This window comes from Melanotaenia boesemani, chromosome 11 (genome assembly GCF_017639745.1).
Source record: "Melanotaenia boesemani isolate fMelBoe1 chromosome 11, fMelBoe1.pri, whole genome shotgun sequence".
NCBI lineage: Eukaryota > Metazoa > Chordata > Actinopteri > Atheriniformes > Melanotaeniidae > Melanotaenia > Melanotaenia boesemani.
This window is the reverse complement of record NC_055692.1, coordinates 2759729-2785664: the sequence shown is the minus strand read 5'-3', so window position 1 is coordinate 2785664 and position 25936 is coordinate 2759729. Positions and strand designations below refer to the sequence as shown.

Genomic DNA, 25936 nt, shown 5'->3' with positions numbered 1-25936 from the left:
TTAATGGAAACAAGATGAAAACCTTCTGTGATACATGTGAAATGTATAGGTTCACCGTGCACGCTAAATCTGCAGGAGCACCTTCACTCGTCCATCTAGAGTTGTTTATCTGTATTCAGCTGAGGAAACAAACTTTATGGAGCCTAATATGTCCCCAGGCAGAGACATAATCAGACTCAGCTGAGAGCTGGAGGGGCTTCAGGTCAGAGGACTGGGCGACATTCCTCAGATGACTCCAACTGAAAGAAAACAGGTTTCTTTTCCGAGAAGAACAAGTTGAAATGTTTGCAGCTGGAGGTCCTGCTGAAGCTCCACAACCTGAATGAAGCTATGACCTGCAGCAGCCATAGTCTGCCTGATTAAAAGGATATTTATGGTTTTAATCCAGATAGATTCTGACTTTTCTACTGCTGCTGCTGATATAACAAGGTTAACAGTAAAAGCTTGTACTTTCCTGTTTTACTGAGTTATCTTTGGAAACCACCTGGTCATTTCCTCCACTTCACATCATCGATGAAGTCAGAGTGTTTCAACATGAACATTGTGCAGGGCAGCCATAAATAAGAGCTGTGGAAGGAAAATATAATATTTTCTACACACTTTACACAACGGCCACTCTCTCAGGTCCACTTGGTCCAGAGTTGGACCCCTTTTTCCGCCAGAATTTCTTTAAATCTTCGCACAATCAAATGTCTGCGTTTCAACATGAAGCAGTGAGGTTGTTTTGATTTTATCTATGTGGGATGAGTCAACATGATGCATTAGTGTTGATGCAACTTCTTTATAAAGGTTAGTAGGCCAACCAGCTCAAACTGAGTCAGATCTGTTTTTACATGAGCGCATTTAGTGAAAATAAAACTATTACACAACTGATCCAGTTTGATTTTCCCCGGCGAGATCAATAACCTTAGACATCAGAGCCTTAGACAGCATAAGTAATAGAAATGTTTTTAATAATTTAATCTACACTTTTCAAAGAAATGACTGATTGAGTCAAAAGTCACTTGAGGATGTTTGACTGCGTTTGGTAGATGTGGGCGGAGACAGACGTTGTTTTAGTCCTTCCCACTGATCAGTCATGACATATTTGGTATCAATGGATTCCTTGTAAATTCAGGATTGTAAAGATGCTCCTGACATTATGTTATCTGATAGACTGAATGCACCAGACCCTTAAGTCTGTAATGTTGATAACAAATGATCTACCATCATTTTTTAAATTAATAAAATAAAACAGGAGAATTTTCCAACTTTAAGCCACAATGACTGATGAATAAGTCAGAGTCTGGTTATTATATCACCTACTGTTGGCGCATTTGAGTCACATTTAATACCTTATAAAATATCTAACTGCTGCTTTATAATTATTACTGAATTAATTCATTCAGTGCATTAAGAATAAAGGGATGACATGAATCAGAAAGTGGCCCTGCGATGGACTGGTGACCTGTCCAGGTGTACCTGACTCTCACCTGCTAATGCTGGGATAGACTCCAGCTTCCCCACAACACTGAACTGGATTAAGTTCTGGATGGATGGATGGATGGATGGATGGATGGATGGATGGATGGATGACAAAGCTGTCCAGCCTGCATCTTCTAAGATCCAGAGTAGAATACGTTTACAATAAGACAGGACGTACAATACCAAACATGACTCGTGTTTGTTGGTGTATCCTAGCAAATGGCTTATTGTACAACAATCATATAAACTGAACCTTTCAGCACCGCTCCTGGTAACAACAATTCATGCTAACATTTGTTCATTCTAACATCTGCTTACATAAACATCAGCTTATCTGTTCAAACTAACATCTATTCATGCTAAAAAAAAAAAAAAATTCACGCTAACGTCTGTCCATGCTAACATTTGTTCATGCTAACAAGTTTTTATGCCGTCATATGTGTAATTATGTCAAATAGATTCAAGGCACAGTACTTCCCAGCAGACTCATTGATTGTTTAGGTTAAAAAGGAAAAAAAAGTAGTTTTACATTAGTGAGCCAGTGGTTTAATGCAGATAAACAGTTATTTTATTTATTTATTTTGTTTAACAGTTTAAAAAACACAAAGTGTCTTTGAACTCTAACAAGCTGCTTCCTCCCCTCCAGGTTTTAAATGGTTTGGGAGCCTCACTAATCTGTCTTCACGACGGTCGTCGGGGAAGTCAAAAAAGAAAACAGCCCCAGAGTTTCATGGGAGCCACTGTGGAGCCCCAGCAGCAACAGTTGGAGACCAGTCAGTAGACGACATGGAGCCCTGCCTCCACAGCCCCAACTACGCCCGCTCCAGCGACATGTACACACATGTGGGCACGGTGCCCCGCACTGAGAAGCAGAAAAAGAGCTGCAAGGGGAAGAAGAACACAGAGGAAGAGGAGAAGAAGGAGGAGGGGAATAAGTGGAAGGCGGGGGAGCGTGTCCGAGACTCTCCTCTGCTCTCTGCCCTGTCCAGCCTCAGTTCGACCAACATGGAGCAGCTTCAGCCAGTTTTGGCCTGTCCGCTGCCCGCCACAGTGACCCCTAGCCGAGCCTCACCTTTGACCCCAGCACCTGAAGCCTGCCTCAAAGATCTGTCAGACAACCCTGTAACCATTCGCAAGGCCCCGGAGATCAATCCTGCTTTGGAAACTGGCAGGAAGCCTTCAAACGTGGAGAATACGTCCACCACTTTGATGCAGGATGTGTATGTGCCAATGGACCCAATAAGTGAGACGAGTTGCAGCCAAACAGACGTCCAAACAGAAAGACAGCGAGGCATCACATGCACACAAGAAATCAGCGGCTCACGGGAAGAAGAGACCGCTGGAAGGTGAGAAAGTTCATTTACTATAGGATGCTGGTTGAGAATAATCTGGTAGGTTCCTCAGACTGGAGAACCCCCCAATCATAGAGCTGTCTGACCAGAAAAGCAATAATACAAAATTAAATGGATTTTAAAAGATGACATCTTATTAAACTAAATAATAGCTTAGCACATCAATTAAAGTTTTGTTTCAAAAGACATGATTTTTATTCTAATTTATATTATTTATTATTTTATATTTGTCTTTTTGTTCGATTTTATTTTCTGTATGCATTTTGTTCTATTTCAATACATTTATTTGTTTCCTATTATTGCTTTAGGATAAATGGATGGCTTTACATTACTGTGGAAAAATCTTCCTCAATAATATTAACATTTATGAGAATATAATTCTTTAAAAAAATGTGTCTTTAATCAAATTCTCTGGGAAAATTAACAAAAACTTCAATACAGTCATATTAAAATGTCAAATAAGTGCAAAAACATTTACAAATACTCTAAAGAATTCGTTGTAGAAACATAAAGATCTGTCTTAAAAACAACACAAACAAAAACCCAGAGGAAGTCTGTTAAGTTGATAAAGTCTTAAAAATCGTGATTTCGTGCAAGATAATAATATATCTGTTTTTAAAAATATTCGTCTTTTTCGTCTTAAAAACATTGAAACGCTGTTGGTGGCGGACATGCGCAGTGACTCCCAGACTGCTTCGGCTGGGCTCGTGCGGCGGACCGTGCAGGAAAACATGAGCTCAGTCGGTGTCGGTCGCCGTCGGTCAGTCCGCTGCGGGGAGGAGGGCGCGACGGAAAGGTGAGAAACACACCTTCTGCGGTGAGTTCTGATTTATAACCGAAAATCCAGTTTTTATCCAGTTTTTGATGAAACTTGAAGCGAATCGGAACCAGAAAGTTCGGGTCATCAGTCATGTGCTGACCCGCTTCTCAGACGCCTGAGCTCGCGCTGATTTATGTTGGTTTTGGTCATCTGAGGCGGAAACAGACGCGTGTTTGAGTTTGGTGTCATAAGTACAACCAAACGGACCGGACTGGACGTTACATAAGTGGAGGAACATTCTGGTCTGGATCCTGTCAGAACGTTAAAGAGACTTTTTAACTGAGTAGGAAGTTATTTTACCTGAAGTTTGGATGTGATGAACACCTGACTTTAGATACAGAACGAGACCTGTTTAAACTGCTGCATGATTTCAATTATAAAAATAACATACTGACAACTTGAAGATAGAAAATATCATATTTATTTATTTCTTCTAACATGTATTTACAAGAGACTATAAATTAATTAGCAACTGATGTTATGAATTATGACTTCTAGCCAAACAAGTATGTAAAGAAAACAAACACTAAAACCATGAAATGGAAAAAAGCACAACATAAAATAAGCATCAAACCGTATATTAATGAGTTATTTTGTATATTTTTTTGAAAGCTGTCCAATTTGTTACCATTTCAAGCATATGAAGAAAATATTGATAAATAAATTACTTATGTGTGGGAACAATGTGCTGTCATGTGATGTAGTTTTATAAATGTTTTCCATAAAGATGGAAAAATTTCAAGGAATGTATACATATCTGTATATGTGCCAGGCCTGTAAGTGGCGCTGTGATGCAGAAACACTCCAAAAACAGAGACAAAACTCATGTTTGTGGGATTTGCACATGCAGGTTAAGGTAGTGGTGGGGCGATGGGTTGCGTATGATTGCAAACACAGAAACAAGACAAAGGTTTTATTTATTCACTTTGGAAACTTTCAAGAATCAGACGCCAGTTTCATGTGGACGAAACATCAGTCAACGCTAACATCTGTCAATGCTAACATCTGTCACAATAACATCTGTTAACGCTAACATCTGGTAACGCTAACATCTGTCACGCTAACATCTGTCAACGCTAACATCAGTCAATGCTAACATCTATCACAATAACATCTGTCAATGCTAACATCTGTCACAATAACATCTGTTAACGTCAACATCTGTCAACGCTAACATCTGTCAATGCTAACATCTGTCAACGCTAACATCTGTCAATGCTAACATCTGTCACAATAACATCTGTTAACGCTAACATCAGTAAACGCTAATATCTGTCAATGCTAACATCTGTCAATGCTAACATCTGTCAACGCTAACATCAGTCAACGCTAACATCTGTCAATGCTAACATCTGTCACAATAACATCTGTTAACGCTAACATCTGGTAACTCTAACATCTGTCACGCTAACATCTGTCAACGCTAACATCAGTCAACGCTAACATCAGTCAATGCTAACATCTATCACAATAACATCTGTCAATGCTAACATCTGTCACAATAACATCTGTTAACGCTAACATCAGTCAACGCTAATATCTGTCAATGCTAACATCTGTCAATGCTAACATCTGTCAACGCTAACATCAGTCAACGCTAACATCTGTCAATGCTAACATCTGTCACAATAACATCTGTTAACGCTAACATCTGGTAACTCTAACATCTGTCACGCTAACATCTGTCAACGCTAACATCAGTCAACGCTAACATCAGTCAATGCTAACATCTATCACAATAACATCTGTCAATGCTTACATCTGTCACAATAACATCTGTCACGCTAACATCTGTCAACGCTAACATCAGTCAACGCTAACATCTGTCAATGCTAACATCTGTCACAATAACATCTGTCAACGCTAACATCTGTCAATGCTAACATCTGTCAACGCTAACATCTGTCAATGCTAACATCTGTCACAATAACATCTGTTAACGCCAACATCTGTCAACGCTAACATCTGTCAATGCTAACATGTGTCACAATAACATCTGTTAACGCTAACATCAGTCAACGCTAACATCTGTCAATGCTAACATCTGTCAATGCTAACATCAGTCAACGCTAACATCAGTCAACGCTAACATCTGTCAATGCTAACATCTGTCAACGCTAACATCTGTCAACGCTAACATCTGTCAATGCTAACATCTGTCAACGCTAACATCTGTCAACGCTAACATCTGGTAACGCTAACATCTGGTAACGCTAACATCTGTCACGCTAACATCTGTCAACGCTAACATCTGTTAACGCTAACACCTGTCCGCGCTAACATCTGTCAACGCTAACATCTGTCAATGCTAACATCTGTCAACGCTAACATCTGTCAACGCTAACATCTGGTAACGCTAACATCTGGTAACGCTAACATCTGTCACGCTAACATCTGTCAACGCTAACATCTGTCAACGCTAACATCAGTCAATGCTAACATCTGTCAATGCTAACATCTGTCAATGCTAACATCTGTCAATGCTAACATCTCTCAATGCTAATATCTGTTAACGCTAACACCTGTCAACGCTAACATCTGTCAATGCTAACATCTGTTAACGCTAACACCTGTCCGCGCTAACATCTGTCAATGCCAACATCTGTCAAAATAACATCTGTTAACGCCAACATCTGTTAACCCTAACATCTGTCAATGCTAACATCTGTCAATGCTAACATCTGTTAACGCTAACACCTGTCAATGCTAACATCTGTCACAATAACATCTGTTAACGCCAACATCTGTCAACGCTAACATCAGTCAATGCTAACATCAGTCAATGCTAACATCTGTTAACGCTAACACCTGTCCACGCTAACATCTGTCAATGCTAACATCTGTCACAATAACATCTGTTAACGCCAACATCTGTCAATGCTAACATCTGTTAACACTAACACCTGTCAGCGCTAACATCTGTCAGCGCTAACATCTGTTAACGCTAACACCTGTTAACGCTAACATCTGTTAACGCTAACATCTGTTTACACCAACATCTGTTAATGCTAACATCTTTTCATGCTAACATCGGTTCACACCAACGTCTGTTCAGGCTAACAGCTCTAAATGCTAACATCTGTTAACTACCACGCACGCTTCCGTGTCGGCCTCCGACAGGAAGGAGTCCAGGATTTAAATAAATTTTTTTTTGTTTTGTTTTGGTTTTTTTTGTGACTCATTTCTCCCAGCTGAAAAAGAGCTTCCCCATCGTACTTGACATGAGATCTCACTGCACACACATGAAAAGACAAAAACAAAACTAAGTGTATGAACACTAAACAAAACCGGAGTCTGAGAGGCTGTGTTGCACAGAAAGGAGCGCCATCTTCTTAAAACCTACACCAGCTCTGATTCACTGCTGATCCACTTCTTCACCCTCATGACAACATTCTTCTTCTCTCTTCCTTTCATGGTAGCAGCCAGATAGCAGAACAACTATGTGTAAAAAAAACACTGCTGTAGAAATAGATAAGATAGTAGGATATTAATAAAACCTTTTTTTTATACTCTTATCATTTCTTTAGTAGGATTCATTTATGTTTATGTTACAGAGTGGAACTTTCCAAAACATCTGCATTATGATTATTTTATGGTAATCACTTGATTTGTGTGTTATTATAAACTGTGGCATGTTTGAAAAACAGGAAGAGTCTTAAAGCAGATCTTTATCTACAGACATTTCTATGATCCTCTATGATCCATCAAAACTCCTGAAATTCACACTGAGATGTAAGAGATGAGCTGAGAGGGGGACAGTTGGATCAACACAACCCCGTCCGCACAGCATGCTTTATTATAGGCATGACCTTAAATTATCAGGACATGAAACAAGTAGATTAGATAATTAATGGATTTATTTTCTAGTAACTTCATCCATTTCTTTAATACAGCCTTGGTCTGCTGTTCCTTTCACTCTTATTAACAGTAAATCTTTTTTAAGATCTGACATCATCATCAAGGAGAAGTTAATCATGTTTACTGAAGCAGGTTTTGTACCATGTGACTTATAAAACCGCAAAGATTTCGCAATTCATTTTAGTTTCCTGAACTTAACCAGGTTTTATATGTGATGATATGAAAGGCAGTTTTGTTCTTCAGTTTGAAGCAGTCTATTGTTTTAGATATAAGAATGTGTATATTTCTGTATATTTTATAAGTGATGTGTAAATATTAAGTGTTTTTATATATATATATATATATATATATTGTATTACATTGTTCTTCCATTTCCGCCCAAATCCCCGGGACAACGGATGGAAATTAGCATTTTGCTATAATCTGGTATGTTTACATTCATGCTTTATAAGCTTGTTCATTGGCATGCACTGTCCCGCTCAAATAAATAAATTAAAACAAACAAACAAACAAAAAAAAATTAAATGGCTCTCCCCAACAGCTTGTTAAGGTCTGCCCAAGTTTTTTTCACCTATTAATCGGATTCAGATGTACTGGAACAGGAAACATCCAAAACCTGCGGGACAGGTTTCATCCCCGTTTACATTACACGCCACAGAAGAGGTCAGCATGTCCAGAAATGTCCAGAAAGAAAGAGTACTAAGAACACAAAGAGCTTCATTTTACATGTGGTATGTTTTTTCTAATCCCATATGAATTCACATTCAACACATGAGGCAGGACATTTGGCCTGGATGCATCACAAGCCAGGACTGCCTCAAATAATATATATATGTCTGTATGTCTGTATATATATAGATCTGTCTGCTCCTCCTCTCCGTCTTCGGTTGTCCCGTTAATCATGAAGGCTGTCGGTGATCAGCTGATCGGCTTTTCTCTCTTGTAGCGTTTGTTTATTGTTTAGATGAGAAGGAGGAAACTAGTTCATGGTTTACATGTCACATATTTACCCCACAGTCTTGTTGCTTCTTTAACACAGTAGCTGGCTGGTGGTTGTCAGGGTTTACACCTCAGATATGCAGGGGCGGGTCTAGAAAAGTTTTGAAGGGGGGCCAGGCAGGAGCACTGAGTTTCTTCATCAACATCAGCTGTTTAACTTCATTTGTCAACATCTGGTGGTTTTATGACAGAAATCATCACCGTGGAGACGGTTGGTGAGATGATGCTGGATGAATTATGATCTAGAACATGCTAGAGATGAACAACATGCTGCATTTACTGACCCTTGGACATCTGATGTTTACTCGAGGGAAGTTCAGTAACACTAAATATTTGTAGCACCGGCTTGGTGATTAATCATGATTAATTAATTTAATCTGAAATTAATTTAATTGATCAACTTTTTAAGGTATCTAGAGCCAAACTTTGAGACAACATCTCAGGCCAGTTTGCTTCATGCTCTGTTTGGGGAGTTTTATGTGCATCAGAGTGTCACTGTTTTGGTTGTTCTAAGAAAACAGGATATACGTCCTGTCCACCCTCCAGTTTCAGCTCCAGTCCTCAATTATTTAAATGATTAAAAGCGTAACTGTTTCCGCTCAGTGGACTCAAACACAAAAACATGAAACCAGCATGAAGTCTGTTAAGGCTTGGGAGTTTCTCATGCAAACCTTTACTTGTGTGTGTCGTCTTTTCTTAGAGTTTGTGTTTGGGAACAAAAGGCCACCTCCCTTGACTCATGGAAATATGCAGCAACTTTCTCTCTGCCAAGAAGTCTTGTTTCCCTGACACAGCACAGTAACTGCTGCTTCTGAGAAGCGCTCCTCCGGGTGCTGAGCTGAGATTTGTGTCTCCTCCAGCCTTCAGACTCGGTGATTGCTGGATGGACAGCCGGGAGGGAGAAATGCCCCCTCTGCTTCAGGACTGAGATATGAGTTTTTACCCAGCAGCAGAAACATGTCTCGTCCTCCCTGGAGAGAGTTTGTTGTGTTGCAAGATGTTGCTGGGTGGTGCTGAATGAACTCACCCCTGCTGTTCAGGGGTTGTGCAAGAGGATGTAACGAGAACAGAAAACTTCTGTAGAAGAAGCTGTTGCTGCTGGTCGGACTTTCCGTCAGTTTCAGATGATTGAATGTCTTTAAATAATGAACAAACTTTCAGGTTTTAGCCAGTTTTCTGAAACGTCTTCATATAAAACCAAGAAAAATATACAAAAACATACGCTGTCGAGCCAGAACCAGGAAGGAAAACCTCCATCAGAACCAGAACCAGGAGGGAAAACCTCTATCAGAACCAGAACCAGGAGAGAAAGCCAACATCAGAACCAGAACCAGGAAGGAAAACCAACATCAGAACCAGAACCAGGAAGGAAAACCAACATCAGAACCAGAACCAGGAGGGAAAACCTCTATCAGAACCAGAACCAGGAAGAAAAACCTCTATCAGAACCAGAACCAGGAGAGAAAGCCAACATCAGAACCAGAACCAGGAAGGAAAACCTCTATCAGAACCAGAACCAGGAGAGAAAGCCAACATCAGAACCAGAACCAGGAATGAAAACCTCTATCAGAACCAGAACCAGGAAGGAAAACCTCCATCAGAACCAGAACCAGGAAGGAAAACCTCCATCAGAACCAGAACCAGGAAGGAAAACCAACATCAGAACCAGAACCAGGAAGAAAAACCAACATCAGAACCAGAACCAGGAAGGAAAACCTCCATCAGAACCAGAACCAGGAAGGAAAACCAACATCAGAACCAGAACCAGGAAGGAAAACCTCTATCAGAACCAGAACCAGGAGGGAAAACCTCCATCAGAACCAGGAGGGAAAACCTCTATCAGAACCAGAACCAGGAGGGAAAACCAACATCAGAACCAGAACCAGGAAGGAAAACCTCTATCAGAACCAGAACCAGGAGGGAAAACCAACATCAGAACCAGAACCAGGAAGTAAAACCTCCATCAGAACCAGAACCAGGAGGGAAAACCAACATCAGAACCAGGAAGGAAAACCTCTATCAGAACCAGAACCAGGAAGGAAAACCTCCATCAGAACCAGAACCAGGAGGAAAAACCAACATCAGAACCAGAACCAGGAAGGAAAACCTCCATCAGAACCGGAAACCAGGAAGGAAAACCTCCATCAGAACCAGTGTATTAAAGGTTTGGTCTTTGGGCTGTTTTATGATACATTTTGTTGTGTTTCCGGGTCAGAATGAAGCTGAAATCATGGTGAGGACTGTTTATTTGGAAGGAGATGGAGCTGTTCCTACACCTCTCATGTTCATTTCTTTTTCAGGTGTCCAGGTGTGTCGCAGAGCGGAGGAGAATATGTCAAAGTAAGCTGCTTTATTACATCAAGTTCTTTTTTCTTTTTGCCCGTGTCACTTCCTGTTGGTTGCTCCTGTAGCTCAGACCTGTTTCAGTCGGGACAATGGCAGAAAAGATTTGGGGAATGCAGCATACTTCATGGCTGTCTCTGTTACCCCCGGCAACCAGTCCCTGGCTGGAAAAGGCGTTAACACAAACAATTTCCTCTTCACTGACTTAACCGGACAGAAAAACTCGCCCTAAGCGGGACAATTGGGGAACAAATGATAACTTAATGAATGTAAAGCTTTTTATTTGTGGCGTCCAGGGCTTCACCTCAAAAACACACAAACACACTCCTGTGTTGTCGTGAAGTGGTTCTGGCCCGATGCCCAGCTTCTGATTCTCAGTTCAGCGGGACGAACCATTCAGTCAGAGCAGAGGGGGAACAGCATGCCAGCGAAGAGCTGAAGTACAAAAACATTCCCACCCTGTCGTCAACATGGATCCTTGAGACACAGTAGATTTATTTTTTTGTTTTATTCGTTTAAAGACACAACAGACAAAGGATGAGGGATGACCTCGTATCACAGCGACGTTACCAGAGCAACAAGGTCAACGCTGACATGGGTCTGGGTTTCGGGCCCCCGGCGCCGCCCCTGTCCCAGATGCCTCAGCGACCTTCCTGCTGCGAGGCTGCGGTGCTAACCACCACACCACTGTGCAATTTAAGTTAGTTTAATTTGTACAGCACCAATTCATGAAGTGATCTCTAGGTACTTTTACAGGACTATCTGTTTCAGTATACTCCAGCTTTACTCCAGTTAAAACAAGCCTATTGTATGTCCCACATCGGACAACTTATAATACAACCTCAGTTCTAAAAATATCTGCTAGTTTCTTAAACACATATTTTATTCCCAATAGAACAGCAGCTGCTGCAAAGACAAAGATCTTCTATTAACAGGCTGCTTCACTCAATCCCAATATTAACAAACGTTTCAGCCATTTCAGTCTGTAAATAATTAATTATTAAATAATCAAACTGATTTTCCTGTAGATTACGAAATTTCTTTCTTCTTTTAAAGAATAGTCTGGCCTTTTGACTTGACAAAACAGCAAAAAAAAAGTTTTGTTTTGTACATTTAACTACAACCCCAACAGTAGAAAAGTCGGGACGCTGCGTAAAATGTAAATATGTCTCTTCAGCTCATCTTTTATTCCCAGTAGAAGATAAAAACATGTCAGATGATGAAACTGAGACGTTTCACCATGTGATGGAAAATATGAGCTGATAGTGAATCTGATGCAGCAACACGTCTGAAAAAAGTAGTTCCAGGGTGATGTTCAGCATGGTGTAAAAAGTAGTTCCAGGGTGATGTTCGGCCCGGTGGAAACAGTGGTTCCAGGGTGATGTTTGGCCCGGTGGAAACAGTGGTTCCAGGGTGATGTTCGGCCCGGTGGAAACAGTGGTTCCAGGGTGATGTTCAGCCCGGTGAAAAAAGTAGTTCCAGGGTGATGTTCGGCCCGGTGGAAACAGTGGTTCCAGGGTGATGTTCGGCCCGGTGGAAACAGTGGTTCCAGGGTGATGTTCGGCCTGGTGAAAAAAGTAGTTCCAGGGTGATGTTCGGCCCGGTGGAAACAGTGGTTCCAGGGTGATGTTCGGCCCGGTGGAAAAAGTAGTTCCAGGGTGATGTTTGGCACGGTGGAAACAGTAGTTCCAGGGTGGTGTTCGGCACGGTGGAAAAAGTAGTTCCAGGGTGATGTTTGGCCCGGTGGAAACAGTGGTTCCAGGGTGGTGTTCGGCCTGGTGAAAAAAGTAGTTCCAGGGTGATGTTCGGCCCGGTGGAAACAGTGGTTCCAGGGTGATGTTCGGCCCGGTGGAAAAAGTAGTTCCAGGGTGATGTTTGGCACGGTGGAAACAGTAGTTCCAGGGTGATGTTTGGCACGGTGGAAAAAGTAGTTCCAGGGTGATGTTTGGCACGGTGGAAAAAGTAGTTCCAGGGTGATGTTCGGCCCGGTGGAAAAAGTAGTTCCAGGGTGATGTTTGGCACGGTGGAAAAAGTAGTTCCAGGGTGATGTTCGGCCCTGTGGAAAAAGTAGTTCCAGGGTGGTGTTCGGCACGGTGGAAACAGTAGTTCCAGGGTGGTGTTCGGCACGGTGGAAACAGTAGTTCCAGGGTGGTGTTCGGCACGGTATAAAAAGTAGTTCCAGAATGATGTTCGGCACGGTGGAAACAGTAGTTCCAGGGTGGTGTTCGGCACGGTGGAAACAGTAGTTCCAGGGTGGTGTTCGGCACGGTATAAAAAGTAGTTCCAGAATGATGTTCGGCCCGGTGGAAAAAGTAGTTCCAGGGTGATGTTCGGCCCGGTGAAAAAAGTAGTTCCAGGGTGGTGTTCGGCACGGTGGAAACAGTAGTTCCAGGGTGATGTTCGGCACGGTGGAAACAGTAGTTCCAGGGTGGTGTTCGGCACGGTATAAAAAGTAGTTCCAGGGTGATGTTCAGCACGGTGTAAAAAGTAGTTCCAGGGTGATGTTCGGCCCGGTGGAAAAAGTAGTTCCAGGGTGATGTTCAGCACGGTGTAAAAAGTAGTTCCAGGGTGATGTTCAGCACGGTGGAAACAGTAGTTCCAGAAGACTGGCGCTGGTTCTGAATTCTGTTCACATCTGTTTTCACTATCAGCTCATATTTTCCATGAAATGATAAAATGTCTCAGTTCCAACATCGGATATGTTGTCTTGTGTTGTGTTGGGGGAGATGTGGATCATCTGCCTCCTCTGGTTGGCTTGTTTCTGATCTGTGACGCCTTTACAGTTCTGCAAGGATACGTTCTGGTTGGAGCTGCCATCGGAGAAAGTGAGGAAGCAGCTGGAGGAGGAACTGAAGCTAAGTAGCACCGACCTGAAGAGCCATGCCTGGTACCACGGATGCATCCCCTGGGAGGTCAGCCTCACAAATACTTTATATGGAGCTGTTAACACTTCTCCGGTCCAACCTTAATGTATTAGAAGATTAATAACAGCTTTAGTTCTTCTATGTTTTCAGGTGTGTTTAAGCTTGCACTAACACATTTAGGACACTTAGACTTCCTAGCACTACTATCTCTTCTAGTTATGTTTTAGAAAGCAAGCAAACCACCTGTTATACCACAGACCAGCTTTAGCCTTTTCTACCTCAGATCGCCGCGTGGGAAGACAGGAAGTTAGAGTTTAACCACCACTCTCACAGATGAGAAGTTTGTTCTAAATAAATAAAAACTTTATTAACTCAGCTAATCAGCTCTTCTACATGTTTCCTGTCCTCAGGGCGAAGTTTGAAACTCATGTTCAGTTTGTTGTCCAGCTGTTTCTGTGCCTTCCTGCTCGGATGATGATATTGATGATAATTTTATCAGAAGAAAAATGTCACCATCTGCTGGTGTTATTTTTAAATGAATTTTTAATTAAATAAATTTAATTAAATTAAGTTAAATTTAATAATAAAAAAAACTTTATTAATCCCCTAAGGAAACTGCAATTAAATTAAATTAAATTAAATTAAATTAAAACTAAACCCAAAATTAGATAAAAATGCAATGAAATTAAATTTGATTAAATTAAGAATAAATTAACTTTGATTAAATTGTATTCTTCTAAATTAAATTAAATTAGGCAAGGGTGAGATTGCAATGTTTTCCCTTATTTTCCCCACTTCTTCCCTAAGTAGTCTGCTCCCTCCTGTTTACAAAACTAAATACTGTACAATAATATGAACATTTTTTTGCACTTTCCTGAGGATAAAAACACCTTCATAAACCCGTATAAACCTGTATAAACCCCTTTAAACCTGTATAAACCGTTATAAACTCGTAAAAACCTGTATAAACTTGCAAAAACCTGTAAAAACCTGTATAAACTCATATAAACCCTTATAAACCTGTACAAATAAACCTGTATAAACCAGTATAAACCTTTAACCTGTATAAACACGTATAAACCTGTATAAACCTGTATAAAGCCGTATAAACCAGTATAAACACATATAAACCCGAATAAACCAGTATAAACCAGTATAAGCCAGTATAAACCTGTAAACCCGTATAAACCCGTATAAATCTGTATAAACCAGTATAAAGCCGTATAAATCAGTATAAACACGTATAAACCCGTATAAACCAGTATAAACCAGTATAAGCCAGTATAAACCTGTAAACTCGTATAAACCTGTATAAACCTGTATAAAGCCATATAAACCAGTATAAACACATATAAACCCGAATAAACCAGTATAAGCCAGTATAAACCTGTAAACCTGTATAAACCCGTATAAATCTGTATAAACCAGTATAAAGCCATATAAATCAGTATAAACACGTATAAACACGTATAAACACGTATAAACCCGATAAACCTGTATAAACCAGTATAAAGCCGTATAAATCAGTATAAACACGTATAAACACGTATAAACCCGTATAAACCAGTATAAGCCAGTATAAACCTGTAAACCCCTATAAACCCGTATAAACCTGTATAAACCAGTATAAAGCTGTATAAACCAGAATAAACACGTATAAACCAGTATAAACCTGTATAAACCATTATAAACACGTATAAACCAGAATAAACCAGTATAAAGCCAAATAAACCAGTATAAACCAGTATAAAGCCGTATAAACCCGTATAAGCCCATATAAACCAGTTTTAACCTGTATAAAGTGATGATATATTACAGACCAGAAGTTTTTCTGCAGAGCTTTAAAGCTCTGGAGTGCCCCCTTGTGGAGAAATGAGGGGTGTTCATGCCGTTTCGAAAAATGAAGAAGTTGTAAACCGGCTTTCATTATGAACTGTCAACCACATGTTTTTAATTTTTTTATTTATTGAACCTTTATTTTACCAGGGACATCCCCTCAAATTACAAAATCTCTTTTCCAGGGAGCCCAGGCCAAGACAGCAGCCGTCCCAATATGTTGTTATTTCACTAATCCGGAAGGATTAACATCTGTCTGCAGGTGTCTGAGAGCCTGCTGGTGAACCACGGTGATTTCCTCATCAGGGACTCTCGGTCCAGTCAGGGCGACTTGGTCCTGACCTGCCGCTGGGAACAGAAAGCGCTTCATTTCCTCATCAGGAAAGCGGTCCTCCAGCCCTCGGAGACGTACACCCGTGTCCAGTACAGCCTGGAGGATGAGAGCTTCGACTCTGTGCCGGCGCTGGTTAACTTCTACGTGGGCAGCCGGGCATCTCTGACCCGGAGCAGCGGAGCCCAGATCCACCGGCCGGTGAACAGGATGCTGCCGATCAGATACCTGGAGACGACCTTCTGCTCCACCGGCAGCCAGGAGGGCGACGGCAGGAAGGAGGCGGTCTGTCCGAGAAGGTGGGCTTTATTCAGAAACATGTTCTCCCAGTCTGATCTTATGTAGCAGTAACATTAAATAACTAAGCTCACCAGTGACCACTGAGTTATATAATTTAACTGTGGTCTTCATTAATGATTAAAGTCTCAGCTAATTATCTAACAGCTGAACATGTCGACGTTAGAGACTCACATACTGAATGTGCAGCTTTCTTTTAAGACCCAGACAATTATTTTCACATATATGTTTTTAATTTGCTCTCAGTAAAGACGTTTTACACACTTTATTTTCTGCAGTCGTTGTCAGTCGGGACTTTGGGAGGAAAAAGATCCATAAATGATCCAATTTGTTCAACTTAAACTACATGGCTCATGTCTATTCCCAGTTTCTGGATTTCCAGGTCTGGTTTATCCGGGTTCCCTCTTTTATTTTAACGTCGCAGTTCATCTCCTGCAGCTGAACTAGGTTTTGCAGATGTGTGGTGACAGACGTCTGACCAATTCAGTTCAGCTTTATTAGTAAAGCACCACTTCACAGCAATGTCATCTCAGGGCTTTACAGACAGTCAGTCAGAGCCAGTGCATAATCAATACCAGCGTAGCTGAGGAAAACCAACAGATTGCATCGAATGTGTCCTAATTTAGCCTCAAGTCATTCCATGAATGCAGCTCAATCTTATTAATCCAGACTGACTCCAGAGTATGAGGCCAGATCAGTCTCAATAGGAATGAACTCACGCCAGGTTTTTCACAAATGCACATGCTCTGGTTTGCATTTGTATTTCAGAATCGGAAATGCACACTTGCTGTTTCACAAATGCACACGCTCTGATTCACAAATATAATTTTGAGGCACACTTGTAAGATTATACGAATTGCTGAACGTGCATTTACGAACTGCTTCTCATTTGTGAACATCTCTGCATTCGTGAGAGAATTCTCTGCGGTGGATTTTGAGACTCCCCTGACGTCGCAGGGTAACGAATTCATCAGTCAATCAGGTGTGTTTGCATTCAGCCAATCATACTGCTCCTTACATTTTCTCCATACTTTTAAACCTGTCGCAGAGCTATTTGAGCATGGTAGTTCAAGTCCAACTAGCGGGCAGACATGGAGGAGACGCAACAATCACAACCTGTAAGTAACACATTTATCTTACATTCCCTCGTTGTAAATCATGTAATTGTTAATTCGATAACATTACATGATTTACAACGAGGGAATGTAAGATAAATGTGTTACTTACAGGTTGTGATTGTTGCGTCTCCTCCATGTCTGCCCGCTAGTTGGACTTTTTTTTTTTTTTTTTTTTTTTTTTTTCAAAGTTTTTATTGACAAAGTTCAAAGGAACAATACAAAGATAACGAATATGTCAATAAAAAATGACAGATGTACATCTCGAATATTACCAAAGATACAAATACAAGACATGAAAATAAATTAAAATAAAATAAACAAAGAACACTTAGAGATCTGCTAATGTTTCAGATTAAAATGGTTAACTAATTGAATAGTTTTAGTTAGTTTATTGTTTTTCTTTTTTAAGTTTTCAATGTAAGGAGCAGTATGATTGGCTGAATGCAAACACACCTGATTGACTGATGAATCTGTCAATCACACTCGGAAATTTGATTGACAGATTAGTCAACCAATGGTGACATTCGTTACCCTGCGACGTCAGGGGAGTCTCAAAATCCACCGCAGAGAATTCTCTCACGAATGCAGAGATGTTCACAAATGAGAAGCAGTTCGTAAATGCACGTTCAGCAATTCGTATAATCTTACAAGTGTGCCTCAAAATTATATTTGTGAACCACAGCGTGTGCATTTGTGAAACAGCAAGTGTGCATTTCCGATTCTGAAATACAAATGCAAACCAGAGCATGTGCATTTGTGAAAAACCCGGCGTGAGTTCATTCCTATTGAGACTGATCTGGCCTCATACCAGAGTCTCGAACCACCAGAGCTTGGTCCACATCGCCGGCAGTAAATCAGATTAGTTTCCGGTGAGCGTTGGACTCCGCCAAAGCTGCCCTTTGTCACCGATTCTGTTCATAACTTTTATGGACAGAATTTCTAGGCACAGCCGAGGCGTTGAGGGGATCCGGTTTGGTGGCCTCAGGATTGGGTCTCTGCAGGTCTCGATTCGCAGCAGTGTGAAGCGGCTAGAATGAGAATCAGCTCTTCCAAATCTGAGACTATGGTCCTCAGCCGGAAATAGGTGGAGTGCTCTCTCCGGGTCTGCGATAGGTTCCTGCCCCAAGTGGAGGAGTTCACGTATCTCGGGGTCTTGTTCAGGAGTGAGGGAAAGATGGAGCGGACAGGTGGATCGGTGCGGCGTCTGCAGTGATGCGGACTCTGCATCGGTCTGTCGTGGTGAAGAAGGAGCTGAGCCAAAAGGCAAAGCTCTCGATTTACCGGTTGATCTACGTTCCTACCCTCACCTATGGCCACGAGCTGTGGGTAGTGACAGAAAGAACAAGATCGCGAATACAAGCGGCCGAAATGAGTTTCCTCCGCAGGGTGGCCGGGCTCTCCCTTAGAGATAGGGTGAGAAGCTCGGTGATCCGGGAGGGGCTCAGAGTAGAGTCGCTGCTCCTCCACATCAAGAGGAGCCAGATAAGGTGGCTCGGGCATCTGGTTAGGATGCCTCCTGGACGCCTCCCTGGTGAGGTGTTCTGGGCATGTCCCACCGGAAAGAGGCCCCGGGGAAGACCCAGGACACGCTGGACAGACTACATCTCTCGGCTGGCCTGGGAACACCTCGGGATCCCTCCAGATGAGCTGGTGAATGTGGCCGGGGAGAGGGAAGTCTGAGTTTTCCTGCTTAGGCAGCTGCCCCCGCAACCCGACTCCGGATAAGCAGAAGAAAATGGATGGATGGATGGATGGATGGATGGATGGATGGACGGATGGACGGATGGATGGACGGATGGCACTGTGGATGATGATGTCTAGGAGCGGCCGTTGGAGCTGGCTTGTGTGGACTGAACACTGGACTTCATAACTATGTTGTTCAACTGAAAACAAGTTAAAAATATTCATGATGTAAAATCAGAGCATCCAGCGGTAGAAACGCTTGTTTTTAAACGGTGGATCTGTACGGAAATACAAACATTTTCCCAACTAAAGGCAAACCGGCAGCCATTACCAGAGCCAGAAAAATGCCAGCAGACCAAATGGATCGCATCTGTTCCACGTTCACCATTCCCACCGGAGAGATCCGGCTTTGGGCTCGGTGGACCCAGGTTCCAGCTGTCTGATGATTCATGTCTCTACCGGGACTGATGACGGCAGTTATTATTGTCCTTTGATGCTCTGAAGTTCTTTAATTTTATATTAAAATGTTAAACGTGAATAACCTGATTTTTCCATTTTACTGATGAATAAACTTCAACAGTGACCATGTGACTATATTAACATAACTGCAACACATTTTATTGTCTCATTAATTCAGAAAAACAGAAAATTAAGTTCAGAAAATGTTCATTCAGGAAAATCAAAATATTTAAAAAAAGATTCTTTATTCAGAAAAGCTAAAAAGAAAATTGTTTTTATGTAAAATTATTTAAAATTTCTTTGTGCATTTATTACATTTGAATGCAAGTTGGTTTCACACCGGCGTGTGGATATCTATAAACCTGTATTTAAATATAAAAGTATTCCTTTTTCCTTTCACTCATACATTGATTCTCCGTACCGTTTAGTCCATTAAGGGTAAGCTGGAGCCTATCCCAGCATTAACAGGTTCCTTTTTCCAATTTAGTTAAAAGCTGTAACTTATTTTTTTTCCTTTAGTCTTATTTTTAATCATTTTCAGCACTAACAGGGCAGAGAGTTAATAAGAGTCTGCAGGTTGTTTATATGAGTTAATGTCATCCTAAAAGTCCGTTAACACCATTCAGTTTGTACAGGTCGTGTAAAAGTTTTACACTTTTCTGCTTCACATCTGAACATCACCTGCTCTTTTTGTTGGTGTCAACTTATGAAAAGACGTGTAAACGCAACATGAGATGCTGTTTCCCGTTGCCTGGTAACACCTGCCGCCTGTCTCCGTGCAGCCCTTCATCTCTCCACCACAAGGGGGCAGAAGTGACCAGCGAGCAGCTGATGGCCGCCGGAGAAGCCGCCCTCGCTGCTCACCACCGTGAGTTTAACACTTTTTTCTTTTGCTCTGAGCAAATATTCAGCTTCCTAAAAAAAGAGTAAATGTCCGTAACAGAACTGTTCTGCCAACAGAAGAAGAAAATTAGCTTGTCAGGACTTTCCAAAACATGAAAATATCCAACCACTAAAACCGTAAAAAGGAGTGTTTTCTCACTAATAACAAGTCTGTTTTTATTGATATAAGTAGAATATATTTTCTTGTCTTGCTGGAAATAAAAACTTTTACTTTGGAAACTCAGTTTAGTGCAGTGTTGAGATTCTAGTTTCAAGCAGATTTACTCATAACGGAAAAATCTCAGTAACAAGCCTTCATGTCTTATTGAGATAAACGAGGACCAAAACACTTAAAATAAGTTAAATACTCGAACAGTATCTTACAGACAAAATCAGCATATATGACTTTGATTTAAGATATTTCATCTTATATTTCCGGTTTTGCAGGCGTATGAAGAGCTTTACGAACTTTCACGTGAGAGTCGTGTTTTTAAAAGAAAGATTTAAACTTCTCTCACCCGGCGTTCCCATGACGTGGATCAGGGCAGAAACCGATCATGAAGGGATCAGTCTGTACCTGAGATTAAAAAGAAATGGGATTTCCATCATTTACTCTCAGTGAGGCCGGATAAGACGCGGTTTCGTTTCTTTCCCATCAAGAATAATTACAGAGAATAACAACAGAACTGAACCAACAGCAACACTGTGTTCTGTGGGAGAGATCACTATTTTACTAAGCCCACTCATGGTAGCTTCAGCTTTAAAAGAAGGAGATTTATGTAGAAATGAACTGACCTCCGGTGGATTCCCATACAAACACAGCTGTGTGGAAACCAACCACATCCACACGTCCTGCAGCTGAACAGAACCTGCTCTATGAAACACAAACATCTGCACGTTTCAGCCTGACACGTGGCTGGAGGGCTGCAGCAGAACAAGGCTCAGCAGTAAACTGGAAGAAGGCAGAGCAGCATGCATGGTGTAAACTGTGGGTTTTTAACTGGTTATATCCGTTTTAAAACAAGAGTTCCTCCACAGAGCAACGTACATGTGGAAGAGGTTAATAAATACACGTGTCATCATTTACTGCCTCAGTGTCTCTACTGTACTAAACTGGGTTTTTAAGTTGAACATTTCCCAAACTCAGATACTTCTGTGATGAAGGCCTTAGTAAGCAAGTTCAACGTTCAAGGGTCAACTGTCATGATCAGCAGGTGCAAGCAAGCAGGAAGGACCCCCAGGACTGAAAAAAATGCTGCAAAGAAGCTAAACTAAAAAACAAACCAGTCAGGGTTGAACACGACAGACTGGAAACCGAGAGAAAATACAGTGATGAGGAAAAAACCGGAGCAGAACTACTGAGGGACTGATTAGAAAGAAGAAGCAGGATAATTAGCAACCAGAAAACTAGCGTGGAAATAAGCTACACAAATAAACTATTTAAACAGGGATTAGGACAACACAGAGGACTGAAAGACCTCTAACAACCAAGACCACAAACTAAACAGACAACACTAGAATATATATATATACACAAAATGATAAGAAAACATTCTTTTATTTTCTGCTAATACAAAACAAAACCTTGTATGTGGAAAAAAAAGACAAATAATCCTGAAACACAACAGCATTGTTCCCCATTATTATGTCTCCTCACTTTCACCCAAAACTCATGTTAATTCAGGTGGAAATTGTATATAAGAAGACACCAAAAACTGGTTAGAATTTTAGAATTTTTAATATTAAAATTTGTTTCAAGGAACAGAGGAATAGAGGAATAATTTAACTGGCTACCATTTATTTCATTGACTTTTCATTTGACAGACTTTGGGCACATCCACAGCAGGCTTCCTGATTCGAATCTCCGTCTGTTCAGTGGGAAAATCCTTCATTTGGGGAATTGTGAATGAGGACTTGTTCATCTACAAACACAGGTCTCAGTCCATTTCAAACAGACCAAAGAGATCTACAAAACAAAGTGCATTGTGGGTTCAGCAAACGGCATCGTGGGTAAACCCAACCAAACATTGGCTCGTGTGGGAAGACAGGCGGCTCTGGACGGATAAATGTCTCGTGGTCAGACATGTAAAAGTTCTGATAGAATTCTGATCAACCCGGGACCGCTCGGATCCGACGCAGCTCCGTCTTTAGCTGTACTAGAAACCAAAGTTGTCCTGCATTAACCGCTAGATGAACCAGTGTTCTTCTTCACTGTGTGTCTTCTCTTCTTCTTCAGTGATTCTTGGTGCAGCACCGCCTCTGGCAGAGAGTTGAACACGTTATTTAAAAGGTCAGGTTTGTTTGAGTAGTGCAGCATGAATGCAAACTCGGAAGAATACAGACCCCCCAGACCAAGTCTAGCAGGTTGTCCTGCAGTGAATGCATCCTTAAAATGATTTGAGGCAAAGTGTTAGAGGCATCCTAGCCAGATGCCCAAGCTCGTGTGGCTGTACCTGCACCCATACTGCCCAGCTGGGCTCAAGCCAAATGGCAAGGTGCATGCTGGGAGCAGTGTGAGCCGAGTAACGGCCAAAGGCGGGGACCTCGGCTTTCCAGTCCTTGAATACATTAGCTGGTTCTGGGGATGTGGAATTTAGATCAGAAATGTTAAAATACCCAGACGTCTCACTTCTTTCTTGCATATTGGCTGTTTTGGTATGTCTTCCTAAATAAAACAAAACTCATTAATAATTTGATTGAGGGCCACAGAAACTATTTTTGAGTGCATTCAGCATCTCTCATTATTCCTTCTTGACTTTATTTCTATAAAATACCTTCTGCCAGAGGAGCTTAACTGCATAAATAAAGACAGCAAACACTGTCAACGTCACCGCCAGCAGAAAGGCCACCACATCGATAGAGTAGTACTGGATCATGGACATCTTGTAAGATTCTGTCCTCAGATGCGCTGCTCCTTTGTGCCTCATGACAAACTCGATCCAGAACATGGCGCGGTCCAGTGGTTTCATGGGCTGATCTCTATGAAGACGGGACAGCTCCTGCATCTTCTCCCTGTAGGACGGTTCATAGAGAACCTCCTTCAGCGCTCCCAGGAAGATGTCCTTATTGATGGTTGCAATGTCCAGGACTTTGGCCACTCGTCTCGCTTCCATCCTGAAGAAGTTGTCATGTTGGTCGAACATGAGGGGCAGACCCACCAGGGGGACACCGTGGTAGATGGCCTCCTGCATGCCATTGGTACCTCCGTGGGCCACAAACACCTTGGTCTTGGGATGGCCCAGGAGGTCGTTTTGGGGCAGCCAGTCCAAGATTAAGGTGTTGTTGCCAAGGGTGGATGGTCTCTTGCCTTTGTGTCTCCAGATCACCTTCTGAGGAAGTTGGGCAAAGGCAGCTGCAATGTCCTCAGCGATGTCCTCTGGGAGTTTTTCCACCAAAGTTCCCAAAGTCATCACAATGACGCCGTGCTCCCCAGAGCTCTGAACGAAATCCTCAAGTTTTTTAGGCAGAGGCTTGGAGGGTTTGCACTGGAACCCTGACATGTAGACAACGTTTGGCATTGTGGGTCGTGGAAACTCAAAGGTGAAATCATTCCTCATCAGCCAGATGTCAGCGGCCTGAAACAGCTCCATGTAATGTACATGACTGCCAAAGTGACGATGGACAAACGGTTTGTATGTTGGTTCTGTGACGTACCAGATTTGCATACAAGTGAAAATGTAGTACTGGAAGTTCTGGATCCTCTGAGTAAATGTCATTTTATCAGTGAGCTCTGAGCCTGGTATTGGGATATAAGACAACGGGGAGGGTGCGATTGCTTGATGCCCTTCACCCTGAATAGTCCATCTGACATTGAAGACAAGAGGAAGACCCAGACGATGAGCCAGAAGCACACCCCCACCAGTTGCAGGGTCTGTAAGAACCAAATCATATTTGGCATCACGGAGGCTCTGCATCAGTTTGGAGTTTTCAAAAATCTGTTCAACCATCTGAAGCACCAGCTGATTCATCTGATAGAAGCTTTGTATTAGATCGTACTCCAGACTCATGCGAGTCCAAAATGAAGAACCCTGGCGCCGCATGGTCAGCATTCTCATTACAAATGACCCAAAATTATCTTTATCAAAACCAGCAGAGGAATTCACTGTGATAGCCGTGTAGTGGGGGGAGTCTGGCTTGATGTACCAGGAGTCTGACGGTCGTAGTACTGTGACCTCATGGCCTCTAGCATGGAGCTCGTCAATGATGACCTTCATGTTGATCCAGTGGCTTCCATCCAAAGGGAACACCAAAACTTTCCCTCCATTTACGCAGGTTGATAAGCAGAGCAACGCTGCAAGTGTCACCAGGGCTGGTCGGCACATTTCTGAAAGAGATTATAATAACACATATATATATATATATATATATATATATATATATATATATATATATATATATATATATATACATACACACGTAAATATATATTCGTGTATTATTGTTGTTTTGTGTTTGCCTGCCAAGGGACTGAAGATGGAAATTAGCTTTGCTATGATCTTTCATATTTACTACATTTTATGTTTATTAAAACTGTTGTTCAGTATGTTTATTAAGCTGCATATTCTTTACAAAATAATTTTATTTAAAAAAAAAAACAGCATGTTTAAAACTAAAAGTTATAAACACCTGCAGGTCTTTTCTGAGCTGCAATAAAAACTGTAGATTTTCTTCCACAGATGGAATTTATATGAAATACCTGTAATTTATAAAAAGGAATCATGTGGCATCCTTACTTCTCTTTGAGCTGCTAAGCTCCACTGCAAACATTTCATTGTTCTTGTTTTTAATCTGAAGCTGTTACTGAGTTCAGTTTACTGTGAAGTTGCTCAGTACGTTCAGGATCCTTCTTGTCAGAAGGAAACATCTGGATGTGTTTGACCACTTTTACTACTCAGGAGTTAACCCTCCATTCATGCGTTGAACCATCACAAACATAAACGACTGCACAGAAACAATAAAACCTTCATTTTTCCTTTGATTGTAGTCTAAAACATCCATGTAACTACTGAATCTTGTAAAAATGAGCAGCAGTTTTACGTAATGGCTCACCGAGGACGTCCCAGCCAGCAGATCTCTCACGTTGCAGCTTGAAGCGGCTGTCTGTGCATCCAGCCTCCCCGTCAGCAGTCGTTGGAATGACCGACTGCTTCCCAGCTCTGATGTCTAGAGCAGCGCGATGGGCGTCGCCACCAAGGTAGCGGTTAAAGTTCACAGCAGCAGATCGTACACACAGAAGAGATTTACTCACATGGTGGACTTTAGATAAGCTGATTGATCTCTGGTTACTGGTTAAAGTAGAACAAAGGCAAAAACAAAGGAAACCAGGGTCACTTCTAACTTTAAACTCTTTAAGTCTTTAATAACAGGACTTAAAATCATTTAGGATGTCCAACAGAAACAACAGAGACTCACAATCCTGTGAATTTCAAGGTAAGTTTATTTTTATAGCACAATTCAGCAACATGGTGATTTAAAGTGCTTTACACAGACATTAAACATCAGAAGATAAGAAGCATAATTTAAAATTAAAAAGAAAAATAAAGAACATTAGTATTAAAATGTGATCAAGTTTAAAATTTCAAGTTTTAAAGAAACTTTTGGACTTTTAAATAAAAACTGAGAACAGGTGG

General features: G+C 41.5%; 2 protein-coding genes across 3 annotated transcripts in view; one reads left to right on the top strand and one right to left on the bottom strand.

Annotated features, from left to right (window-relative positions):
• LOC121648646 (SH2 domain-containing protein 3C-like) overlaps positions 1–25936 on the top strand; it is a 45927-nt gene that overhangs the window by 7849 nt on the left and 12142 nt on the right. Inside the window, exons 2-7 of one of the 2 annotated variants that reach the window (XM_041998887.1) lie at positions 2111–2810; positions 3496–3612; positions 10794–10833; positions 13620–13748; positions 15799–16166; positions 20207–20292. In XM_041998887.1, coding sequence (XP_041854821.1) covers positions 2111–2810; positions 3496–3612; positions 10794–10833; positions 13620–13748; positions 15799–16166; positions 20207–20292 — 1440 coding nt within the window. The remainder of the gene's footprint in view (positions 1–2110; positions 2811–3495; positions 3613–10793; positions 10834–13619; positions 13749–15798; positions 16167–20206; positions 20293–25936) is intronic. The other variant, XM_041998888.1, reaches the window with a different exon arrangement.
• On the bottom strand, positions 22891–25503 carry LOC121648661 (UDP-glucuronosyltransferase 2A2-like). Its single transcript, XM_041998914.1, has 2 exons — positions 25356–25503; positions 22891–24630 (listed from the first exon to the last, which is right to left on the bottom strand). The coding sequence occupies exon 2, from the start codon at positions 24626–24628 to the stop codon at positions 23048–23050; it is 1581 nt and encodes a 526-aa protein (XP_041854848.1). The 5' UTR covers positions 24629–24630; positions 25356–25503; the 3' UTR covers positions 22891–23047.

Bases quoted from the DNA above. Each gene is read 5' to 3' on its own strand.
- LOC121648661 (XM_041998914.1), bottom strand. From the start codon at position 24,628: ATGTGCCGACCAGCCCTGGTGACACTTGCAGCGTTGCTCTGCTTATCA.